Source organism: Asterias rubens, chromosome 7, assembly GCF_902459465.1.
Source record: "Asterias rubens chromosome 7, eAstRub1.3, whole genome shotgun sequence".
NCBI lineage: Eukaryota > Metazoa > Echinodermata > Asteroidea > Forcipulatida > Asteriidae > Asterias > Asterias rubens.
This window is the reverse complement of record NC_047068.1, coordinates 1,475,443-1,493,578: the sequence shown is the minus strand read 5'-3', so window position 1 is coordinate 1,493,578 and position 18,136 is coordinate 1,475,443. Positions and strand designations below refer to the sequence as shown.

At 40.7% G+C, this 18,136-nt stretch overlaps 1 protein-coding gene across 1 annotated transcript in view; it reads left to right on the top strand.

The window, feature by feature from the left end:
- Window positions 1-18,136, top strand: part of LOC117292236 (serine/threonine-protein kinase SMG1-like) — an 87,245-nt gene that overhangs the window by 23,140 nt on the left and 45,969 nt on the right. The window contains exons 19-33 of the mRNA XM_033774212.1: window positions 559-652; window positions 2,260-2,361; window positions 2,973-3,176; window positions 4,006-4,096; window positions 5,493-5,613; window positions 6,355-6,423; window positions 6,677-6,804; window positions 8,449-8,613; window positions 9,880-10,034; window positions 11,037-11,277; window positions 11,569-11,705; window positions 13,182-13,436; window positions 14,765-14,921; window positions 16,593-16,722; window positions 17,065-17,688. Coding sequence (XP_033630103.1) covers window positions 559-652; window positions 2,260-2,361; window positions 2,973-3,176; window positions 4,006-4,096; window positions 5,493-5,613; window positions 6,355-6,423; window positions 6,677-6,804; window positions 8,449-8,613; window positions 9,880-10,034; window positions 11,037-11,277; window positions 11,569-11,705; window positions 13,182-13,436; window positions 14,765-14,921; window positions 16,593-16,722; window positions 17,065-17,688 — 2,673 coding nt within the window. The remainder of the gene's footprint in view (window positions 1-558; window positions 653-2,259; window positions 2,362-2,972; window positions 3,177-4,005; window positions 4,097-5,492; window positions 5,614-6,354; window positions 6,424-6,676; window positions 6,805-8,448; window positions 8,614-9,879; window positions 10,035-11,036; window positions 11,278-11,568; window positions 11,706-13,181; window positions 13,437-14,764; window positions 14,922-16,592; window positions 16,723-17,064; window positions 17,689-18,136) is intronic.

Sequence of the window (18,136 nt, the reverse complement as noted above, 5' to 3'; positions counted from 1 at the left end):
TATAAAGCGCTGGTATCTAGAAAAAACTATTGACTGCGCTATTAATATATCCAATGGGAAAATTAATGGTAGGCTTGACTGAAGAGGTAAGTTTTGAGATTGGATTTGAATGAAGAAATGTCAGGTTGTTATCTAAGGGTGAGAGGGCTGCAACCGAGAAACTTCTGTCCCCATAAGTTTTCAACCTGGAAGGTGGAACGGCAAGCAAGTTGGCATCACTGGACCTTAGCTGGCGAACGGGCTTATACGGCAGGAGAAACCTCTGCAAGTACAACGGGGATGAAGTCTCTGTCATACAACGGTATGTTGTACAAAGGAGTTTGAAGATGATGCGTTGCTCAAGGGAGCCAGTGTAATGCTTGAAGAACCGGGGTGGTGTGCTCAAACATTATGAGTGATTCGCAATACAGTGCGCCCTCTCTTGTTGAAGTTCACACAATTTCTTTGAGTTAATCAATTAAATGTGAGATGTCTACTCAACAACAAGTTTGGAAACTGATTGCAAAAACAATCTAGAACAAACGGCATGACAATGAACTGTAATTTGTTTTTCCGCAGCTCACAGTAAAGAACTGAACATCTGCCTGGGGGCATGTCAGTGTCTTCAGTTGGTACTTACCTGCGGGGAGCCATGCACGGACTTCTTACTAGGGTAAGTTTAATAGTTTGTTTGTTTGTTTGTTTGTTTGTTTGTTTTTATCTTTTTTCTTTCCAAATATCACAATAAATAATAATAAAACATACAAGGAAAAGGAACAAAGGGTGATAAGAGGACGGCACCAAAAAACCTAGACTTAAGGCCCAGTCACACAGGCCCAGATAACGAGAACGATAACGAGAACGATAAAAATGCACGCTCTCGATTGGTTGAATGAGCGTGGGCGTATTCTGCGTGGAGCATTTCAACCAATCGAGGGCGTGCATTTTTATCGTTCTCGTTATCGGGGCCTGTGTGACCGGGCCTTAAGCCAGGTTCATACTGCCCGTGAATGCGAATGCGATACAAATGTTGACGTCACAAATTCACAACGAAATTCGCACTGAGTTGAGTTCATCTCAACTCACTTGCGAATATCGCTGCGAAAGGAGGGTTGTGGCGTCAAATTCACATCAAATTCGCTTCGCATTCGCATTCGCAGAAAGTATGAACCGGGCTTCATACAGAGCCTGGACCCTTTATAATAGAAAATTAATTGGTTTTAGTTTACAACATGAACAATGTTGATTGGTGAATTGAAAGGTAATAGAAATAGAAATAATAATAGCATAGAGTGTCCAAGGCACCTACAAGAATACAATACAATAACTTGCTACAGCTTACGGAAGCAGGGAACTCCGCGCTTACATCAAGCGTATTTCACGGGTAAGCAGGGAATTATTGCAGGTGCGCATGCATTACTAGGCATTCTTCACTTATACCGCTAGAGCAGAAATTAAGCTGAGAATGGTGATCGCAAGCGCAGAATTCGGCGGTAAGCAGAGCCATGAAGTTGGGCCCAGCTGTACAACCAGAACAGGGCCCAATTTCATGGCTCTGCTTACCGCCGAATTCTGCGCTTACGATCACGATTCCCGGCTTACGTGCAAGGGCCGAATTTCTGTGCTAGCCTTGTTAGCGTAGAATGCCTAGTAACGTGAAGTACGCACGTGCAGAAGCCAAAGTTCGCCACAAACCTGTGAAATTACGCTTCCCGTAAGCACAGAATTCCCTGCTTCCGTAAGCGCCGCTTCTGTGCTTACGGTAAGCAGAGCCATAAAATTCGGCCCGGGTCTGCCACTTTGGGAGTTCAATTGTATATAAAGATAATGGTGGAAATAAAGCTAGAAAGATTTCATGTTGGTGGACGTGTAACTGATTCATTATATCAGAGGAAAGAGTGTTTGTCTTTTTAAACCCCACCTTTTTAAAACCTTTTTAGTGTGTCTTCTTCTATGGTCACCTTGCCAGTTAGTTTAGAACTCTAGCATAGATAGGGTTAGAGGGGTCTGTCTCCTGAAAAGGTCAAAACATTACTGATGCCAGCAGGGATAGGTCTATGTAATAAGTAATTAATTAGTTCTCTGTTGGCGGGACAGACGTATCCCCATACTTTTTTTTGGGCACTGGCCTTGTGACTAGTCTTTTTTCTTTGTCTTTTTCTTCCATTCTGTGCTTTTTAACATGTGTTCTGCGCCTCTGATCATTTTGTATGTAAGGGGGGCAATATAAATTATTATTAGTTGTCTTTTGAAATGAACTAATTTTGTTGTGAACTTCAGGTGCCTTGAGATGTGCAAAGTGAAGTTACTCAACACCAATAAGATAATCAGGAAAGCCTACACGTCTCTACTAGCCATGCTCCCATGTGACATCCTCGTAAGGTATGTGCTTAGACTAGTCCCCTGTTTTTACCCGCAAGGCTAAAAACAGGTATTGGTTTTAAAGACCCAGTGATTTCATTGGATAAACAAGCAGTGACATGGTGCATTCTTCTGAAGACGAGCAGAGTATACTGTTCAAAACGTTGAGACCACACCAGCTTATTTCAACGCTTATTACACAGGGTTGTACCCGCAAGTTTACTGTTTATTTATAGTCAGTCTCCTGACGATGACTAGAGCAAGCTAGTCGAAACGTTGAGACCAATTTAAGAACTGACTCCGCGGTAGTACAGTAATCACAATCCTATAAGCTAAAGTAGTAGTCCCAGCCTACTTTGTATACCATCCGCCCGGGTAATAAATAAAAAGCAGGACAGTTCTCTTCAGAACTGAGAAGTCTCCCGAACCCCCGCACAATCTACTACGCGGTAGTAGAATAAAGCAAGACAGTTCTCTAAGAACATACTCTACTTGGCAAGTAGATACACACACGGTGTTACCACAAACCAAATTTATATTTATAGTTTCTTCTTATTCATCCAAACCATGCAAAGCTTGAAACAATACTCAAATATACATGAACTTCTTTCTGCTATTTCTTGATATTCTAGGAGTGATGCATCCCCCCTGACCCAAGCCAAGCGTCTAAGTGAGCGGAAGCAAGCCACAGTCACCTTCTCTGAGGAGGACCCTCAGGGTGTGCAGGCCTTCAGGCTAGCCAGACGTAGCCACATCAGTAAGACACCCATGGGGACATTCCACTCTCAAGATTTTCGCACTGTTATCTCCTTCATTCTACTAGGAGAGGCACCAAGGTAATAAAACGAGCCTGTGATTTGGCAAAAAAAAACAAAATTGGCAGTTCATTTATACTTACAAATCTGGCTTTCTAGGTGTGTATGAAATGTTGTTTATTTTTGAGGAGTGAATTTATTTTTTACATTTTTAAGTTTTCAATGAAACTCATGGAAGTGGCGTGGCCCAACGGTTAAGAGCACCGACTTCAAACTCTGTTATTTCTGATTAGCAGAGTGTGGGTTCGAATTTCCAGCCATGACACTTGTGTTCTTAAACAATACACTTAACCATTGCTTCGTCCTTCGGATGGGACGTCCCATGTGTTGTGTTGCGCATGTAAAAGAACCCAGTGCACTATGCGTTGTAGCACCTAGTAAACCCTTATAAGGTGCTAAATAATTGGGTCTCAGAATTCATCACTGCAATAACCTATCTTTCTGAAAGTTTGTATATACTCAGCGCCTTGAGTACCTTGTTTGGTATATACTTGCGCTATATAAGACTTTGATATTATTATTATTATTATTATTATTATTATTTGAGACTATGTCAGGGTTGTCCAGGGGTTAGACTGCAGGACTTGCAATCATGACTTGCAATAATAAGGTGGTGGGTTAGAATCTTGCCAAGCTAATCGCTGGTCTCACAAAGACTAGAATTGGGGCGGCTGAAAAAAAAATGTGTTCCAACTAAACTGTTGTATGATGTACTTTGTTTTCAACTGGCTTCCTGCTCATTTCTGCTAAGTAGATAAATGTGTCGGACAATATGTGTAAGTAGGAACTATATCTCGGTATTTGTCAAATTTCGTTTGACTGACCTTGTGACCTCTTTAAAACCTTACAGCAATGCTGATTGGCTGGAGAAGCTTTACCACACATGCCAGCGTCCAATCAAAACAGCGGACGTCAAGGGAGAGATCACACTGCCTGATTTTGTAAGTATTGATATAGGCCTTGAATTTCGTTCTCGAAGGGGGTACAGCAATTTTATACGAGTAACCTTCTTTTCTTTTTTTATTGGAACTCTGCGAAGGGCACCACAGCAAAAGCACAAGGCACCAAGGCAATTGCTGTGTGGATCTCCAATCCTCCAATCAAATGAAAAGGATCAACTTGGGTGTTATCTAATAAGGGAATATAAGTGTGGTACAAGGTCTTAAACATTTGTTTAAAACCTGGTAATGCGCCTGCGCACTAATAATTGGTGTACATTAATTATCTGTATATTTATTGCATTATGCATTAAGTAGCGCTACGTGTATGTGTTAAAGGGATGCTGCAGTGAATTCAAATAAAACCGTTAATTTTGCTGTCATTTATTTCGGATATATGTATTGAACATCAATAAAATGTGTTTTGTTTATTCCCGACATATCTGACTTGCGTAATTAGCGAATAATTCATGCCCCCCTTTTGTGGATTGTTACCGCCCCCCCCTACCATCGACGTCACGTCGGGAATTCAAACATATCGTCGGCAAAAAGAGTCTTGTCCCTAACTACACGCGCCTAGGAACCAGGCCACACAGTGCACACGTCTCTATATGCACACAGCCAGGGGACCCGACGGCTCGGGTTACCGACATGACGTCACGTTTATGCAAATGAAGGCTCCCTTTTAGGGGCGGGGTGGGTTCCCCTAATCTCTTGAAAACCATTTTTAAAATACTTGCGCATTTAATAAAAAATAGAAACAAATATTACAGGTTTAAAAAGTCATGTTTAATCGTTTAAATGAAGAAGAAAAAAACTGCAGCCACCCTTTAAGCTTGCACCTCATGGCTATGTTGAAAAACTTCTAGCAATGTTTATATCACACGTTTAGACACCCACATGTGACGTGCTCTCCACCAATAGGAATAGAGAAACAGGTCTTTGGTATTTACGAATATGTCATAGGTCGTCACGGTTAAGAGCATCAAATTCATATTCTGGTGGTTAAGTCACTTGAGTTTGGGTTCCAATCCCGGTCATGACACTTGTGTCCTTGAGCAAGACACTTCACTATAATTGCTTCCCTACACCCAGGGGTATAAATGAGTACCTGCGAGGGTAGAGGTTGATATTGTGAATGAAAAAGCCTTTGGAGCGATATAAACTGTTGCCCAGGTTGTATACTCCCAAGGGAGCTGAGAAAGAATAAAGGGATGCTATTGGCCCAATGACCAGGACACTAATGTAAAGCGCATTGATACGGTTATTGTGAAATGCGCTATATAAGAATTTGTTGATATTATTAATAACTTACCAATGTGTATGTTTAGCAATTACTGAATAAATAATTTTAAATTGAATTAAGTAATCTCAAGTTTGTTTTATTTGTGTGAATCAGATCGATGGCAACAATGGTCTGCAGTGGTTCTGGGCTACGTGGGAAGCAGCTCAGTTCTGCGTCTTGGTGAAGCTCAGAACGCCCATCGGTAAACCTCAAGAGACGTTCAGAGCCATTGAAGGTGAGGGGAAAAAAACCACAATTAATGGATTTAAACCATTACAGTATTGTAATGGCGCGCTCAAGTGAATCCAAGTCCACTCTACATTTACAGTGGCAACCATTTTGGCGTGCTGATTTTTGTTGATATTTGTCAATATATTTGCTCTGGTCAATTTGTCTTTGTTCAAATTAAAATCTTTATGTAAACGTTTTAGTTTATAATACTCAGGTTTAAGCTTAAAGGAACGTTACAGAATTGGTAAGAAACAAAAACCGTAAAGATCACAGATTTACATAAAACTTACACGGTCTAATGATGATGATAGTAGAAAAGATCCCTTGAAATATTTTTGTCTGAAATGTCATATTTGATGAGAAATAAATAATCTTAATTTCGCGTTTGGAGTTTATCGCTCAGTGAGCGTTTTTATTCATTTTTGTTTTGGCATCGCTGCAATGCAAAATTTGTAATAGGTTTTTTACTATTCTCTTGTGACCCTGATGGTCGACTAATCTCAAACCTCTACAGGTTTGTCAGTTTATGTATCTGATGGTTTACATAAAGTGCTTACACTGCCAGCAACTGTTTTGTAAGCTAAAACCAGTTCCGTAATGTTCCTTTAAATGTGGAAACAAAACGATGAAGAAAAACCCCCACAGAATTGCACTTTTTTGAGTCAATCTGTAAAGAAAAAGAGCACAGTAATTTATTTGTGTCCGTCCTACGAACTTGTCTTAGCATCATTTCTTTTCCTCACAGCTGCTCTTCTGGAGGTTGGACGAGATCCCAAGCTGCAATCAGACGCCACTTCAGACTCTTCCTGTAAAGGTAGGACTTGATTTGATTTGAGTTTAATCAGATAAAACAACAGCCAGAACATTTTCAAAAATAGCACAGACTTGACAGATTATCTGGAGATCGCTGGTTTTTTTTTCTTTATCTTACTTTTGATTGAAAACTGAATTTTCAACTTTTCGACCCACCCAGCCACAATTTTGCCCATGTGATCCCAACACCACGTCATAGGCTTTTGTGATTTTGCCTTGGTGTAACCTAGTCTGATTGTTCTCCTGTCCCTTAGTACTGAGTCCTGCATACACCCTCCATCAGCTGAGACCAGTTCTTCTACTGCAGTTTCTGGAACATCTAGAGAAGCTCATGTACAATGCATATGAAGGATGTGCCATCGCTATGCCATCAACACCTAAGGTATGTATTGATTGCTGATTTTATTAATTAAGTCTAGAAAGGGTGGGTCCCCATATTACCTGAGATTTCTTGAAGATTCCCTCCCCCCATAACACTTGGAAAGATAAAGTCTAAGTATAGACCATGTGACCTTGCACATTCTTTGGCTAGTCTGGCAGGCAAGATAATAATAATAACAAATTCTTATATACATGTAGCGCATTTCACAATAAACCGTATCAATGCGCTTTACATTAGTCCCCTGGTCATTGAGCCAATAAACATCCCTTTAATCTTTCTCAGCTCCCATTAGGGAGTATACAGCCCCGTGCTGCCGTGGCGCTCCGAAAGCTTTTCATTCACAATACCAACCTCTACCCTCGCAGGTACCCATTTATACCCCTGGGTGAAGAGAAGCAATTATAGTAAAGTGTCTTGCTCAAGGACACAAGTGTCACGACCGGGATTCGAACCCACACTCCGGTGAATTAGCACCAGAACTAAGATACTGCACTGGTCATATGGGAAGGTTTACTTTTGGTGTCACAGTTTCCACATAAATCCAAGGGTTATGAAAGTAAAAGCTGGACAAGTTTTGAGATGTCCCCCCCCCCTTTCATCAACACCTAAAGTATGGATTACTGATTTCATAATTGCATCTGGAAAGGGAGTGTTCCAAATCTTACCTGAGGTTTCTGAAGATTTTTTCCCCCACAGCACTTGGAAAGACAGAGTCAAAGTGTACCCTTCATTTTTGGAAACGTTCAATTTTTTTAAACTCATGTGAATGAAGATGTATTCGATAAAACTAAGAATTGTTTTTAAAGTAACGATAAGAATACATGTAGAAGTGATTTTTTACTCATGTCACATTCAATTCAAACTCACATTTATTTCCATACTTAAGTATTGTTTGAAGCTTTGCATGGTGTGGAGAGAAATAAGGAAAAACTATAAATAAATAGTAAATTTGCGGGTACAACCATTTGTACATCTCTTAGGGTGAGTGTAGGCTCTAAAAAGAGCTGATTGGGTCTCGACGTTTCGAACAGTATACTCTACATAGTTGTACCCGCAAGTTTACTATTTATTTATAGTTTCTCCTTAATTCCATACTTCATGAACATTTCAAAACAGTACAAAGCCAAAACAATCATTTTTAAAGGAGTAACCAATAAGAAAAGCTCTTTTGTTTCAAGTCAGGAACATAATTAAGTATGGAGGCATCATCTAGAAGCCGAGGCTTGTGGCTAGGTGCCTGATGGACGGACGAATATAACATAAACAGGAAAGAGAATAAGTAGGATTTGAAACGTTGCATGGTGGAAATATGATATAGAAAAGGTTTGCGGTAACACCATGTAATGACTATCTCTAATGAGTTTAGGTGGTTCTGAAAAGAACCGTTGGTTTAAACTCGACGTTTCGATCAGTATGCTCTGATCGTCTTCTGGAGAAGAAAAAAAAGGAAAGAGAATGTACTTATTATCTACTTATCTGTTGAGCGAATACTACAATTGCATTGTTCAATGTTCCCTATGCCGGTAGGCAATTAGCTAAGAGTTTTACACACAATAGTGCCCTCAAGAGTCCTATCCCCGACGCCCTCGTTTTAACAAAATCCAGAGAAAGGACAATAAAAACTTTTGGTTTCTCGTTTTATAGGCGGTGAGGACATTCTTCCGGACAAACCGTGGTACGTGTCAGGACTGGCTGCGTAACATACGCCGTCTTGCTGTAGCCGCTGCAGTCAACTGCGGTCAGCACGCCATCGCTCTCAGACATGGTCTGATCATGCTCAGTGACCTCACAGTCAAGAACAACACAACCGTAAGTTTGTAATTCTCTACTAGAGGTCATTTGTAAAAAATAGTTAAAGGCAGTGGACACTATTGGTAATTACTCAAAATAATTATTAGCATAAAACCTTACTTGGTAATGAGTAATGGGGAGCTGTTGATAGTATAAAACATTGTGAGAAACAGCTCCCTCTGAAGTGATGTAGTTTTCGAGAAAGAAGTAACTTTCCACGAATTTGATTTCGAGCCCTCAGATTTAGAATTTGAGGTCTCGAAATCAAGCATCTGAAAGCACACAACTTCGTGTGACAAGGGTGTTTATTCTTTCATTGTTATCTCGCAACTTCCATGACCGATTGAGCTCAAATTTTCACAGGTTTGTTATTTTATGCATATGTTGAGATACAGCAAGTGATAAGACTGGTCGTTGACAATTACCAATAGTGTCCAGTGTCTTTAATATAGATTACATTTTTTTGGTGTTGATTTTGTAGGGACCTTCAGGTGGATCATAAAACTGTAGGTCCAAGTAGGTTTGATGCATTGCATGGTGAAGTGTCAACAGTAGTTTGGCTTGCAGTAACACCATGTGATTGTATTTATTTTGCTGTGTAGATTTTTCTTGTAAGAATTTGTCTTGATATTATGTTACTATTGCTGCTAGAATTTTCCTGCTTGCTACCATTTCCCAGGTTGTATCGTAAACTTGGGTGGGATCCTTGACATGGCAGTTACAGGTGTAATGGCTTCTGACTGGCAACCCCCAAACAAAGATGTTGGCAATAGGGAGCCCACCAACAGGGCTAGATTCACCAGTTGGCAGAGCGCCGCTCTAGTAAATTTGTCTTTGTTTAACCCCTAATCCTTGTCATGTCGTGGCCGAGCGGATAAGAGCACCGAACTCAAGCTCTGGTGCTTCTGTTTAGCAGAGTGTGGGTTCGAATCTCGGTCGTGACACTTGTGTCCCTGAGCAAGACACTTAACTGTATTGCTTCTCTCTACCCAGGGGTAAATGGGTACCTGTGATTGATTTAGCCGAGTAGCGCATATTAATGTTGCACAAGGCTGTATACTCCCCACCAGGGAGCTGAGATGGTTTAAGGAGTGGATTAAGGCCCAGTGACCAGGGGTAATAATGTGAAGCGCTTTGGGACGCCCTCTGGGTGTAAAAAAGCGCTATATAAAAACGGGTAATTATTATTATTATTATTATTATTATTATTATTATTATTATTATTATTAAGTGGAGATGGTACTAATAAAATATTGTTATCGTAATTATTATTATTATTACTAGGGTCAGGTGTTTGAGGATGCATCCCTGAGGGTCTTAATGAGCCTAGTGAAGCTACGCTGCCCCCATGCCATCACAGGTCTGCATAACTGGATACAGGAGGAAGCAGGCAGGTCCCTAGGCTGGCTCACAGCATGCTTACCTGCTGCGGATGGCAGGTAAATACCAGGGCCCAATTGCTTGATTTCAAGACCTCGAATTCTAATTCTGAGGTCCCGAAATCAAATTTGTGGAAAATTACTTCTTTCTCAAAAACTAAGTTACTTCAGAGGGAGCCGTTTCTTACAATGTTTTATACTACCAACCTCTTCCCATTACTCGTTACCAAGTAAGGTTTTATGCTAATAACTATTTTGAGTAATTACCAATAGTGTCCACTGCCTTTAGGCAAAAGAAACCTTGCTTAGTAAAATCAGATTACCGGTCAAGAATCCTCTCAATTGTTATGCCAAGTTAACAGCAGCCAAAAACCAGTTTCAAGCAATGTATTTGCCATGAAGTTTTGAGCAGTAACGTATTAAAGCTCATTTTTTGCTTAAGCAGGCCCAGGAACCAATTTCATAAAGCCTGTAAGCACAAAAACCTGCTAAGTACATGACAATCTTGCTTAGCAAAAACAGGTTACCATAAAGTTTACACTGTTGTGACTTGTGCCCCACTCATGTTTGTGTTTAGGAGAGAAATTTGTCCAGCAGTATTTTCTGCTAAACAGCTTTATGAAGTTGGGCCCTGGAGTGTTTCCAAGCCAGGGCCAAATTTCATGAAGCCGTTACGCGAAAAATTCTGCTTAGCAAATTTCTTGGTTAGCAAGAGATGACTTTGAAACCAGTCACAGCAATCGTAAGTGTATGGTATTCTGGCTACGGTGCGTACAGCAGCCATAGCCAGGAACACCGGGGCGAACCCCTTCTCTTTTGGATAAGTGCCCTGGGTTCTTTTACATGCGTTACATAACACATGGGACCAATGGCTTTATGTCCCATCCGAAGGACGAAGCAACGGTTAAGTGTCTTGCTTAAGGACACGGCTGGGGATTCAAACCCACACTCTGCTGATCAGAAACACAAAAGTTTGAATTCGGTTATAACCGCTCGGCCACGACACTTCCACATGATCGTTTGGATCATTCGTCTCATCTGATTTTTTGTCTTGTTCAACAGACATGAAGCCTGTATCAATGAAACCCTCCTAGCCATCAAGAAGTACCTGCAACTAGACGAGATCCCACGCTACGCCCATCTCCCAAAGACCACTCCCTCCACGGATCCTTGCCCTGGCAGCCCAAGGTCAAAGGCCACTGAGGGTCAACAACCTCCAACGAAGGTGTTGACCAGAAACTCTGAGACAACACCTCAAGTGGTGACCCAGAGCCCAAGAGTTGTCGAGTTTCTTGTGAACCAGGTAGCGAAAATATTGACATTTTAAGGTTTATGTTCACATTAACTTAAAGGGGCACGCTGTTTCAGGGATTTGAAGGTAATGTTTCCCTTCAACCATTTCCCGACACTATTAAAAAACATTTACCCTGCCTCTGGATGGTATTATTTTTTAGGACTTTTTACCACTGTAAAAAAAGACTGTGTGGATGTCTGTAAGTCCCAACATTATGTGGTCCACACTTTATTTGTCGCGATAAAACTTTGTGATTGACATTCTGTAATATGTTATTTTATCATTTTTGTTTACTTCCAGGTGACGCAGTCATACGTTTCCGTGTCTGATTGGAAATCAGCCTTAAAGTGGCAGGAAGCCCTAGTAGAATTACGGGTTATGGTTCCTGATGCCCTGCAGAAGCATGTAGTACTGGGCCAGGACATCAATGTAATCAAGTAAGACACTATTCCTTTAATTTTTTCTAACATCTTGACATCAGTTTTACGTCCAGCATTACAGACTTGGGGGTCAAATTTAAGAAAACGCTAAACACTACAAATGATGCCCAATTCCTGCTGAATGGGAAATTGTTTAGCAATCTTTTCTGCTTAATGCAGTCGACACTATAGGTAATTACTCAAAATAATTATTAGCATAAAACCTTATTTGGTAACGAGTAATGGGGAGAGATTGATAGTATAAACCATTCTGAGAAATGGCTCCCTATAAAGTGATGTAGTTTTCGAGCAAAAAGAAATTGTCCACTGATTTTATTTCATCTGAGCACCTGAAAGCACACAGCTTTGTGTGACAAGGGTGTTTTTTCTTTCATTATTATCCTGCAACTTCGACGACCAATTGAGCTCACATTTTCACAAGCTTGTTATTTTATGCATATGTTGAGATACTACAAGTGAGAAGACTGGTCTTTGAACCTTACCAATAGTGTCCAGTGTCTTTAAGGAGCGCTATGAAATTGGGCCCTAATCCACAAAACCAAAAAATGAAAAAGTTAATTATAGGATTTTGAATTAAACTTACATGACTTAGGAAACAGATTTTTTTAATATAAATTGAAGCACTTTGGAATGTAAACGCAGCCCATAATGTCAATAGTTGGCATTTATACATAGGATTGAAACAATCAAACAGTAACAAACAATTTTGGTTTTAACCAAAGGTATACTTTCCATATAAAGACGTTTTTGTTCTCAAAGGAAATATTTTTGTTTTTCCCAAGAGCATGACATCAAATAAACAACAAGACCTACTTCCCAAATAACAAAATAGGGGGGTTAATTATAGTCCTGTTAGCTAAAGTAGTAGTCACAGCCAATTTGCCATACCTTCCGCCCGGGTAAAGTGTCATGGCCAGGTGGTTAAGAGCATCGAATTCAAGTTCTGGTGCAGTCACCGGAGTGTGGGTTCGAATCTCGGTCATGACACTTGTGTCCTTGAGCAAGATACTTTACTATAATTGCTTCTCTTCACCCAGGGGTATAAATGGGTACCTGCGAGGGTAGAGGTTGATATTGTGTATGAAAAAGCCACAAGCGCCTTACAGGCAGCTCAGGGCTGTATACTCCCCAGGGAGCTAAGAAACATTACAGGGATGTTATTGGCCCCATGACCAGGGCACTAATGTAAAGAGCATTGATACGGTTATTGTGAAATGCGCTATATAAGAATTTGTTATTATTATTAGTATTAGTTAAAAAGCAGGACAGTTCTTTTCCGAACTGAGACGTCTCCCGAACATCCGATAAATCTACTTCGCGGTAGAAGAATATAGAAAGACATTTCTCTAAGAACAAACTCTACCTGGCAAGTAGATACACACATGATGTTAACGCAAACCAAATATATATTGGTATACTTTTCTTTTAAATACAATTTATTTTTTCAAATGAATAATTGTTGTTTTCCCCCAGAGCGCTAAGCCATTTTGACGACCGGGATTTCACCGCCATCACCAACCACTTGGATCTTGTGCCAGGTCTGTCCCCGGACTCCAGTGATCTTGATGACATCTCTATGACTCCAGAGATGATCCAGAGTCCGGAGGCCGTACTACTGAGAGGAGAGCTGGAGTTAGTGAGAGGGTTGACCCACTACCACGTATCGGGATGCATCAACACTATGATGGCTGCCTTCAATAAGGATGTCTCGTGCCAGCACCCTGAAATGTGAGAAATTTTTTCATGACATTCATCCATACTTTAGTTTCAATTTTAATTTCAGTTTCAATTCACTTTATTATCCACGATGGCAAATTCATTTCGGCCTTTTATCATGTTTGTACAACAAATTTACAAAATTTACATAAAATTATGATCTACCACAAAAACAGACAAAAAACACAACAAGCCACAAAAGTCTATACAAATATATATATATATATTACATGAAAAGCTGCATTATAAAAAGATTATAAAATATTATAGAAAATCTAGTATATAAAAAATAAAACCCATGACGATCTCTGTATTATTGCATGAAAGAATCAACGTTCCAATTGTTCATTAAAAATCCGGACACCTGAGAAAACAAATGAGTTAGCATAATCTAATTTCCAGTTGTTTTGCCCTCAGAAAATCGGTACAAGATTATTATAAACCCTTTACTGAGTGGGGCCTACTGAAAGGTACACCAACTTGTCTTCTGGTTAAAGTGGCTTTTATTGTGGTGTGGGAGGGGTGGGGAGTTGGGGGAGTGCTAGTAACTCTTAAAGGAACATGTTGCCTTGGATCGGTGGAGTTGGTCTTTGAAAAGCGTTTGAAACCATTTGTTGTGAAATGCATGTGGGTAGAAAGATGTTAAAGCAGAATACAATGATCTACACAAATATGCCTCAGAATCTTTTTAACTCGTCGACTAACACGGTCGGCCATTTATGGGAGTCAAATTTTTGACTCCCATAAATGGCCGACCGTGTTAGTTCGCGACGCAAAAGGAAAACCGTGCAATTTTGAGTGATACTTGTGTGGATCATTATATTCTACTTTTAAAACATCTTTCTAACCATATGCATTTCAAACACTTTTTATAGACCAACTCGTCCGATCCAAGGCAACGTGTTCCTTTGAGCTACTCAGACATCAATGTTACAGCCTGATACAATAAACAGATGGCTGGAATGGATCCACTTTATAAGAGTGTTGGAAATGTGTGGCCTGTGTTGACACACTCACACTACGCCATGTGACAGATTTTGGACCCATATTTTGTGTAACGCATATAAAAGAACCCAGTGCACTTACCGAAAAGAGAAGGGGTTCGCCCCGGTGTTCCTGGCTGTGGCTGCTGTATGCCTCCTAGCACCTTGTAAACCATTATAAGGGCCCTACATAATCGGGTCTCAGAATTCATCACTGCAATAACCTATCTTTCTGAAAGTTTGTATATACTCAGTGCCTTCAGTACCTTGTTTGGTAGATACTTGCGCTATATAAGAATACAATATTATTAAAAACTGCAGCTTACAAATGCTATGCTTTTTTTTTTTGGATCGTAGGTCTGCGTTGATTAAAATCCTAGAACAAGCTCATCAGATGGCAGAGGGTAGCCTGGCACTGTCCTGGCAGGATTGGCCATCGCACACACCGTCTGGCTGCGCTATGCTCATGCAAAGAGCCAGGGCAGTGCTTCATACCATCCATGGATACATGCAGGTTAGTTGAGAGTCGGATGTTAAAGATGCTATGTCAGATTTTTGGCCCCAAACATAAAAAAATAGATTGTTTTGAGTGAATGGTATTTCAAAGAGTATCAACCGCTCTAACAAAAAAAGTTTAACTTTTACTTTTAATGGTCAGGAACCATGACAAAAATTTAAACATTTCTTATAAAACACATAAGAATTGGTCACATGATATATTGTTGGGATCCCGACAAAAACTTATTTTGAGCACTTTATTTCACTGCTACTAATAATTGCCGGACCTTTTCGAGCAATAGCTCAAATGAAAGCTTGTAACTTTCTCGACCCCCTTCAAAATACCCATTGAATTTTAAATCAAAATTTTTGGGTCAAATCGGCCAAAAATCTGACATAGCATCTTTAAACATGGGCTACAGGATAATCTCAATATTTTAACTAATACCCTTTTTGGGTCAAATAGACATCGTAGATAACGTTTAATAACACTTTTACGCTTAACATTTGCATGTAGTAATGAATAATTTAAGTCAAAAATGCACCGCTCCGCACGACATTTTCAGCCGAGAGTCAAAAACTGCTTATCTATGATAATAGTATGCAATGACCTCTTGACGTCATTGGCGCAATTTCCCAATAGGGTTTGTGCACAGTTCTCCAGCTTTGGCCAAATGAGGGCGCTCTTTTCCATATCAAAAAGTGCCGATGACGTCACAATTTCTTTGACGCACGGATTTGTTTCGACCTCGCGTTTTTCTGAATTTTGGCTGCTGAACAGAAACACCAGAGCTTGAGTTCTCTGCTCGACCACGACACCCCATTAAATAACCCAGTAGTATAAACAAACTTGAGGCCTTGGAGTGATCTGAAAGGTTTAGATGACATTACATTTAACAAAGATGATGTTGTAGTATGAATTTTAAGTGACCCATGTAGAGACTCCCCTCCCCTCCTTGTCTTCCAGTAGATAGCGATATAACGCCCGTTCAGACAGGTGCTCCAGAGTCGCGCCGAACCAAATTCTGAATTAAGTACATGAAAAGTTTGACGTCTGAAACAGTTAGGAGCGACTGGACGCGGTAGACGTACAAAGATCGACTGTTGCAGTCGGTCGGAACGACTCTTGAGCGCCTTGGTTTCAGCCGTCGATCTTGTCATGAGCCGAACCTAATGTAAATGTTATATTAAGTTCACATGTAAAAAACCAAAATTTAATTGGGGCGACCCAGAGTCGCTTCTAATCTATTTGGTTTAATTTGGTGGACCCAGAGTTGCTCCTAATCTATTTGGTTTAATTGGGTCGACCCAGAGTGGCTTCTAATCTATTTGGTTTAATTGGGTCGACCCAGAGTGGCTTCTAATCTATTTGGTTTAATTAGGTCAACCCAGAGTGGCTTCTAATCTATTTGGTTTAATTGGGTCGACCCAGAGTGGCTTCTAATCTATTTGGTTTAATTGGGTCGACCCAGAGTGGCTGCTAATCTATTTGGTTTAATTGGGTCAACCCAGAGTGGCTTCTAATCTATTTGGTTTGGCACGACTCTGGAGCGCCTGTCTGAACCAGGTGTAAGTCTCTGCGTTTTGTAAACAAATAGAACCCCAGTTTATAAACCCTCCGCTGTGTGTTATTGCATCCTCCAAAGCGAACCTGTTAACGCAGTTATTTACATTTTTTTACCCCTAGGACTGCCTGATACCCATTTCTGAAGGGCTGAGGTTCGAAGCCTCCCAGCATGACATCAGTAGTGTAGGTCAAGTGTCAAAGGTCACGACCTACCAGTATGGACTTAGTCAAGACAATTCAAACTGCGCTGGTATGTACTTCATATTCTTTTGGAAGGTTTTTTATCAAACCTCTACTGTCCCAAATCCTCCAAACATTTCAAATGAGGAGTTTATTAAGTATTGTTTTCGTCTCACTGAGACGGAAATTATTTTGTGACTTGTTTTACTCATTTCTCAAACACTACAGCACCTCAGTAGATAACATTTTAAGGGAAGGGAAGTTTAATGTATTCTTTGGACATTGCATTTTGTGTTAGAAAAAAGTACATAGACCCTTTAACATTGAGGTACCAGGACTAAGATGGGTCGCAAGAGTTGCAGTTAAACTCTAAAGTTTCTAGCTTATGACAAGTGACTGTTTTAATTTTCAGGTATGGCCTCTGAGATAGCAGCCCACCTCTCGAGGGTCCAACTTGCCACCGTGCAGCTAGCTCGGAAACAGGGCAACCATAAGTACGCCCAGCATCGCCTCCTTGAGTACCTGGACCTGCTAGCCCCATCGGTGGACAACTCTGCATCGTCCACCGCGGCATCCATGGGACTTGAGATTCAAAACCGCATGAAGAAGTCCGCACAGCCACTTCTGACAGCCCTGGCTTCGGTCGGCCACCATGACAAAACGTCGTCCGAGATGCAGAAGGTGATCCGTGAGAGTGCCAAGCTCCTCCATGCCATGGGGTGCCACCTGGAGGCGTGGGACGTCCTGTCGACGAGCAGCGTCAAATACGCAACGCTCATCAACACCAACCTGGTCCTCGAGGGCGACGTGGAGATCAGAGACACCAGCGCCCGCTCCCTGCTGAGCTTTGTCAAGTGGTTCACGGCGGATCATCGGAACGCACTGCCGCATCTTAAGATGGCGTTGAGGGTAGACTCTGGAGAGGTTTCCAAGCTGGCTAAGAATGTCTCCATCTTGTTGGATATAGAGCATGTTGGGGCTGGAGAGGGACTTGGCCTTGGATTGGGAGAATCAGTTGATGTGTCACGACAGGAAGGTAATATTATAACTTTATAACTTTTTTTTTTTTTTCAACACTAATAAAAAAACTTGTAATTTCATCTGTCAAATTGTTAGGAAAAGTATTTGTTTTAGTGACAGAAAGTTTCAGACAAATTCAGACACTTTTTAATTTGTTTAGGTTAAGTGGCAAATCACAAACTAGTTTCCGTGTTGGCTGGGTTTTTTTTTTGGGGGGGGATAAAGAGACACTAGAGAGCATAGTACTGTAAAATCCACATCTATTTCTCTATTTCGTGAGAAACTTTGCAAAGGTTTTTTTTATTCCTTTTTGAAAAAGAACGACCCATTTTTTTTTAAAAGCAGTAAAAAGCATTTAAGGAAATCAGCTTACAAGTCCAGATTATAACTATATTGCCTGACTGTTTTAAAGGTAAGGGCTATGCTCAACTGATTTGGCCTGTCACCAAGGGCACACTGCCACC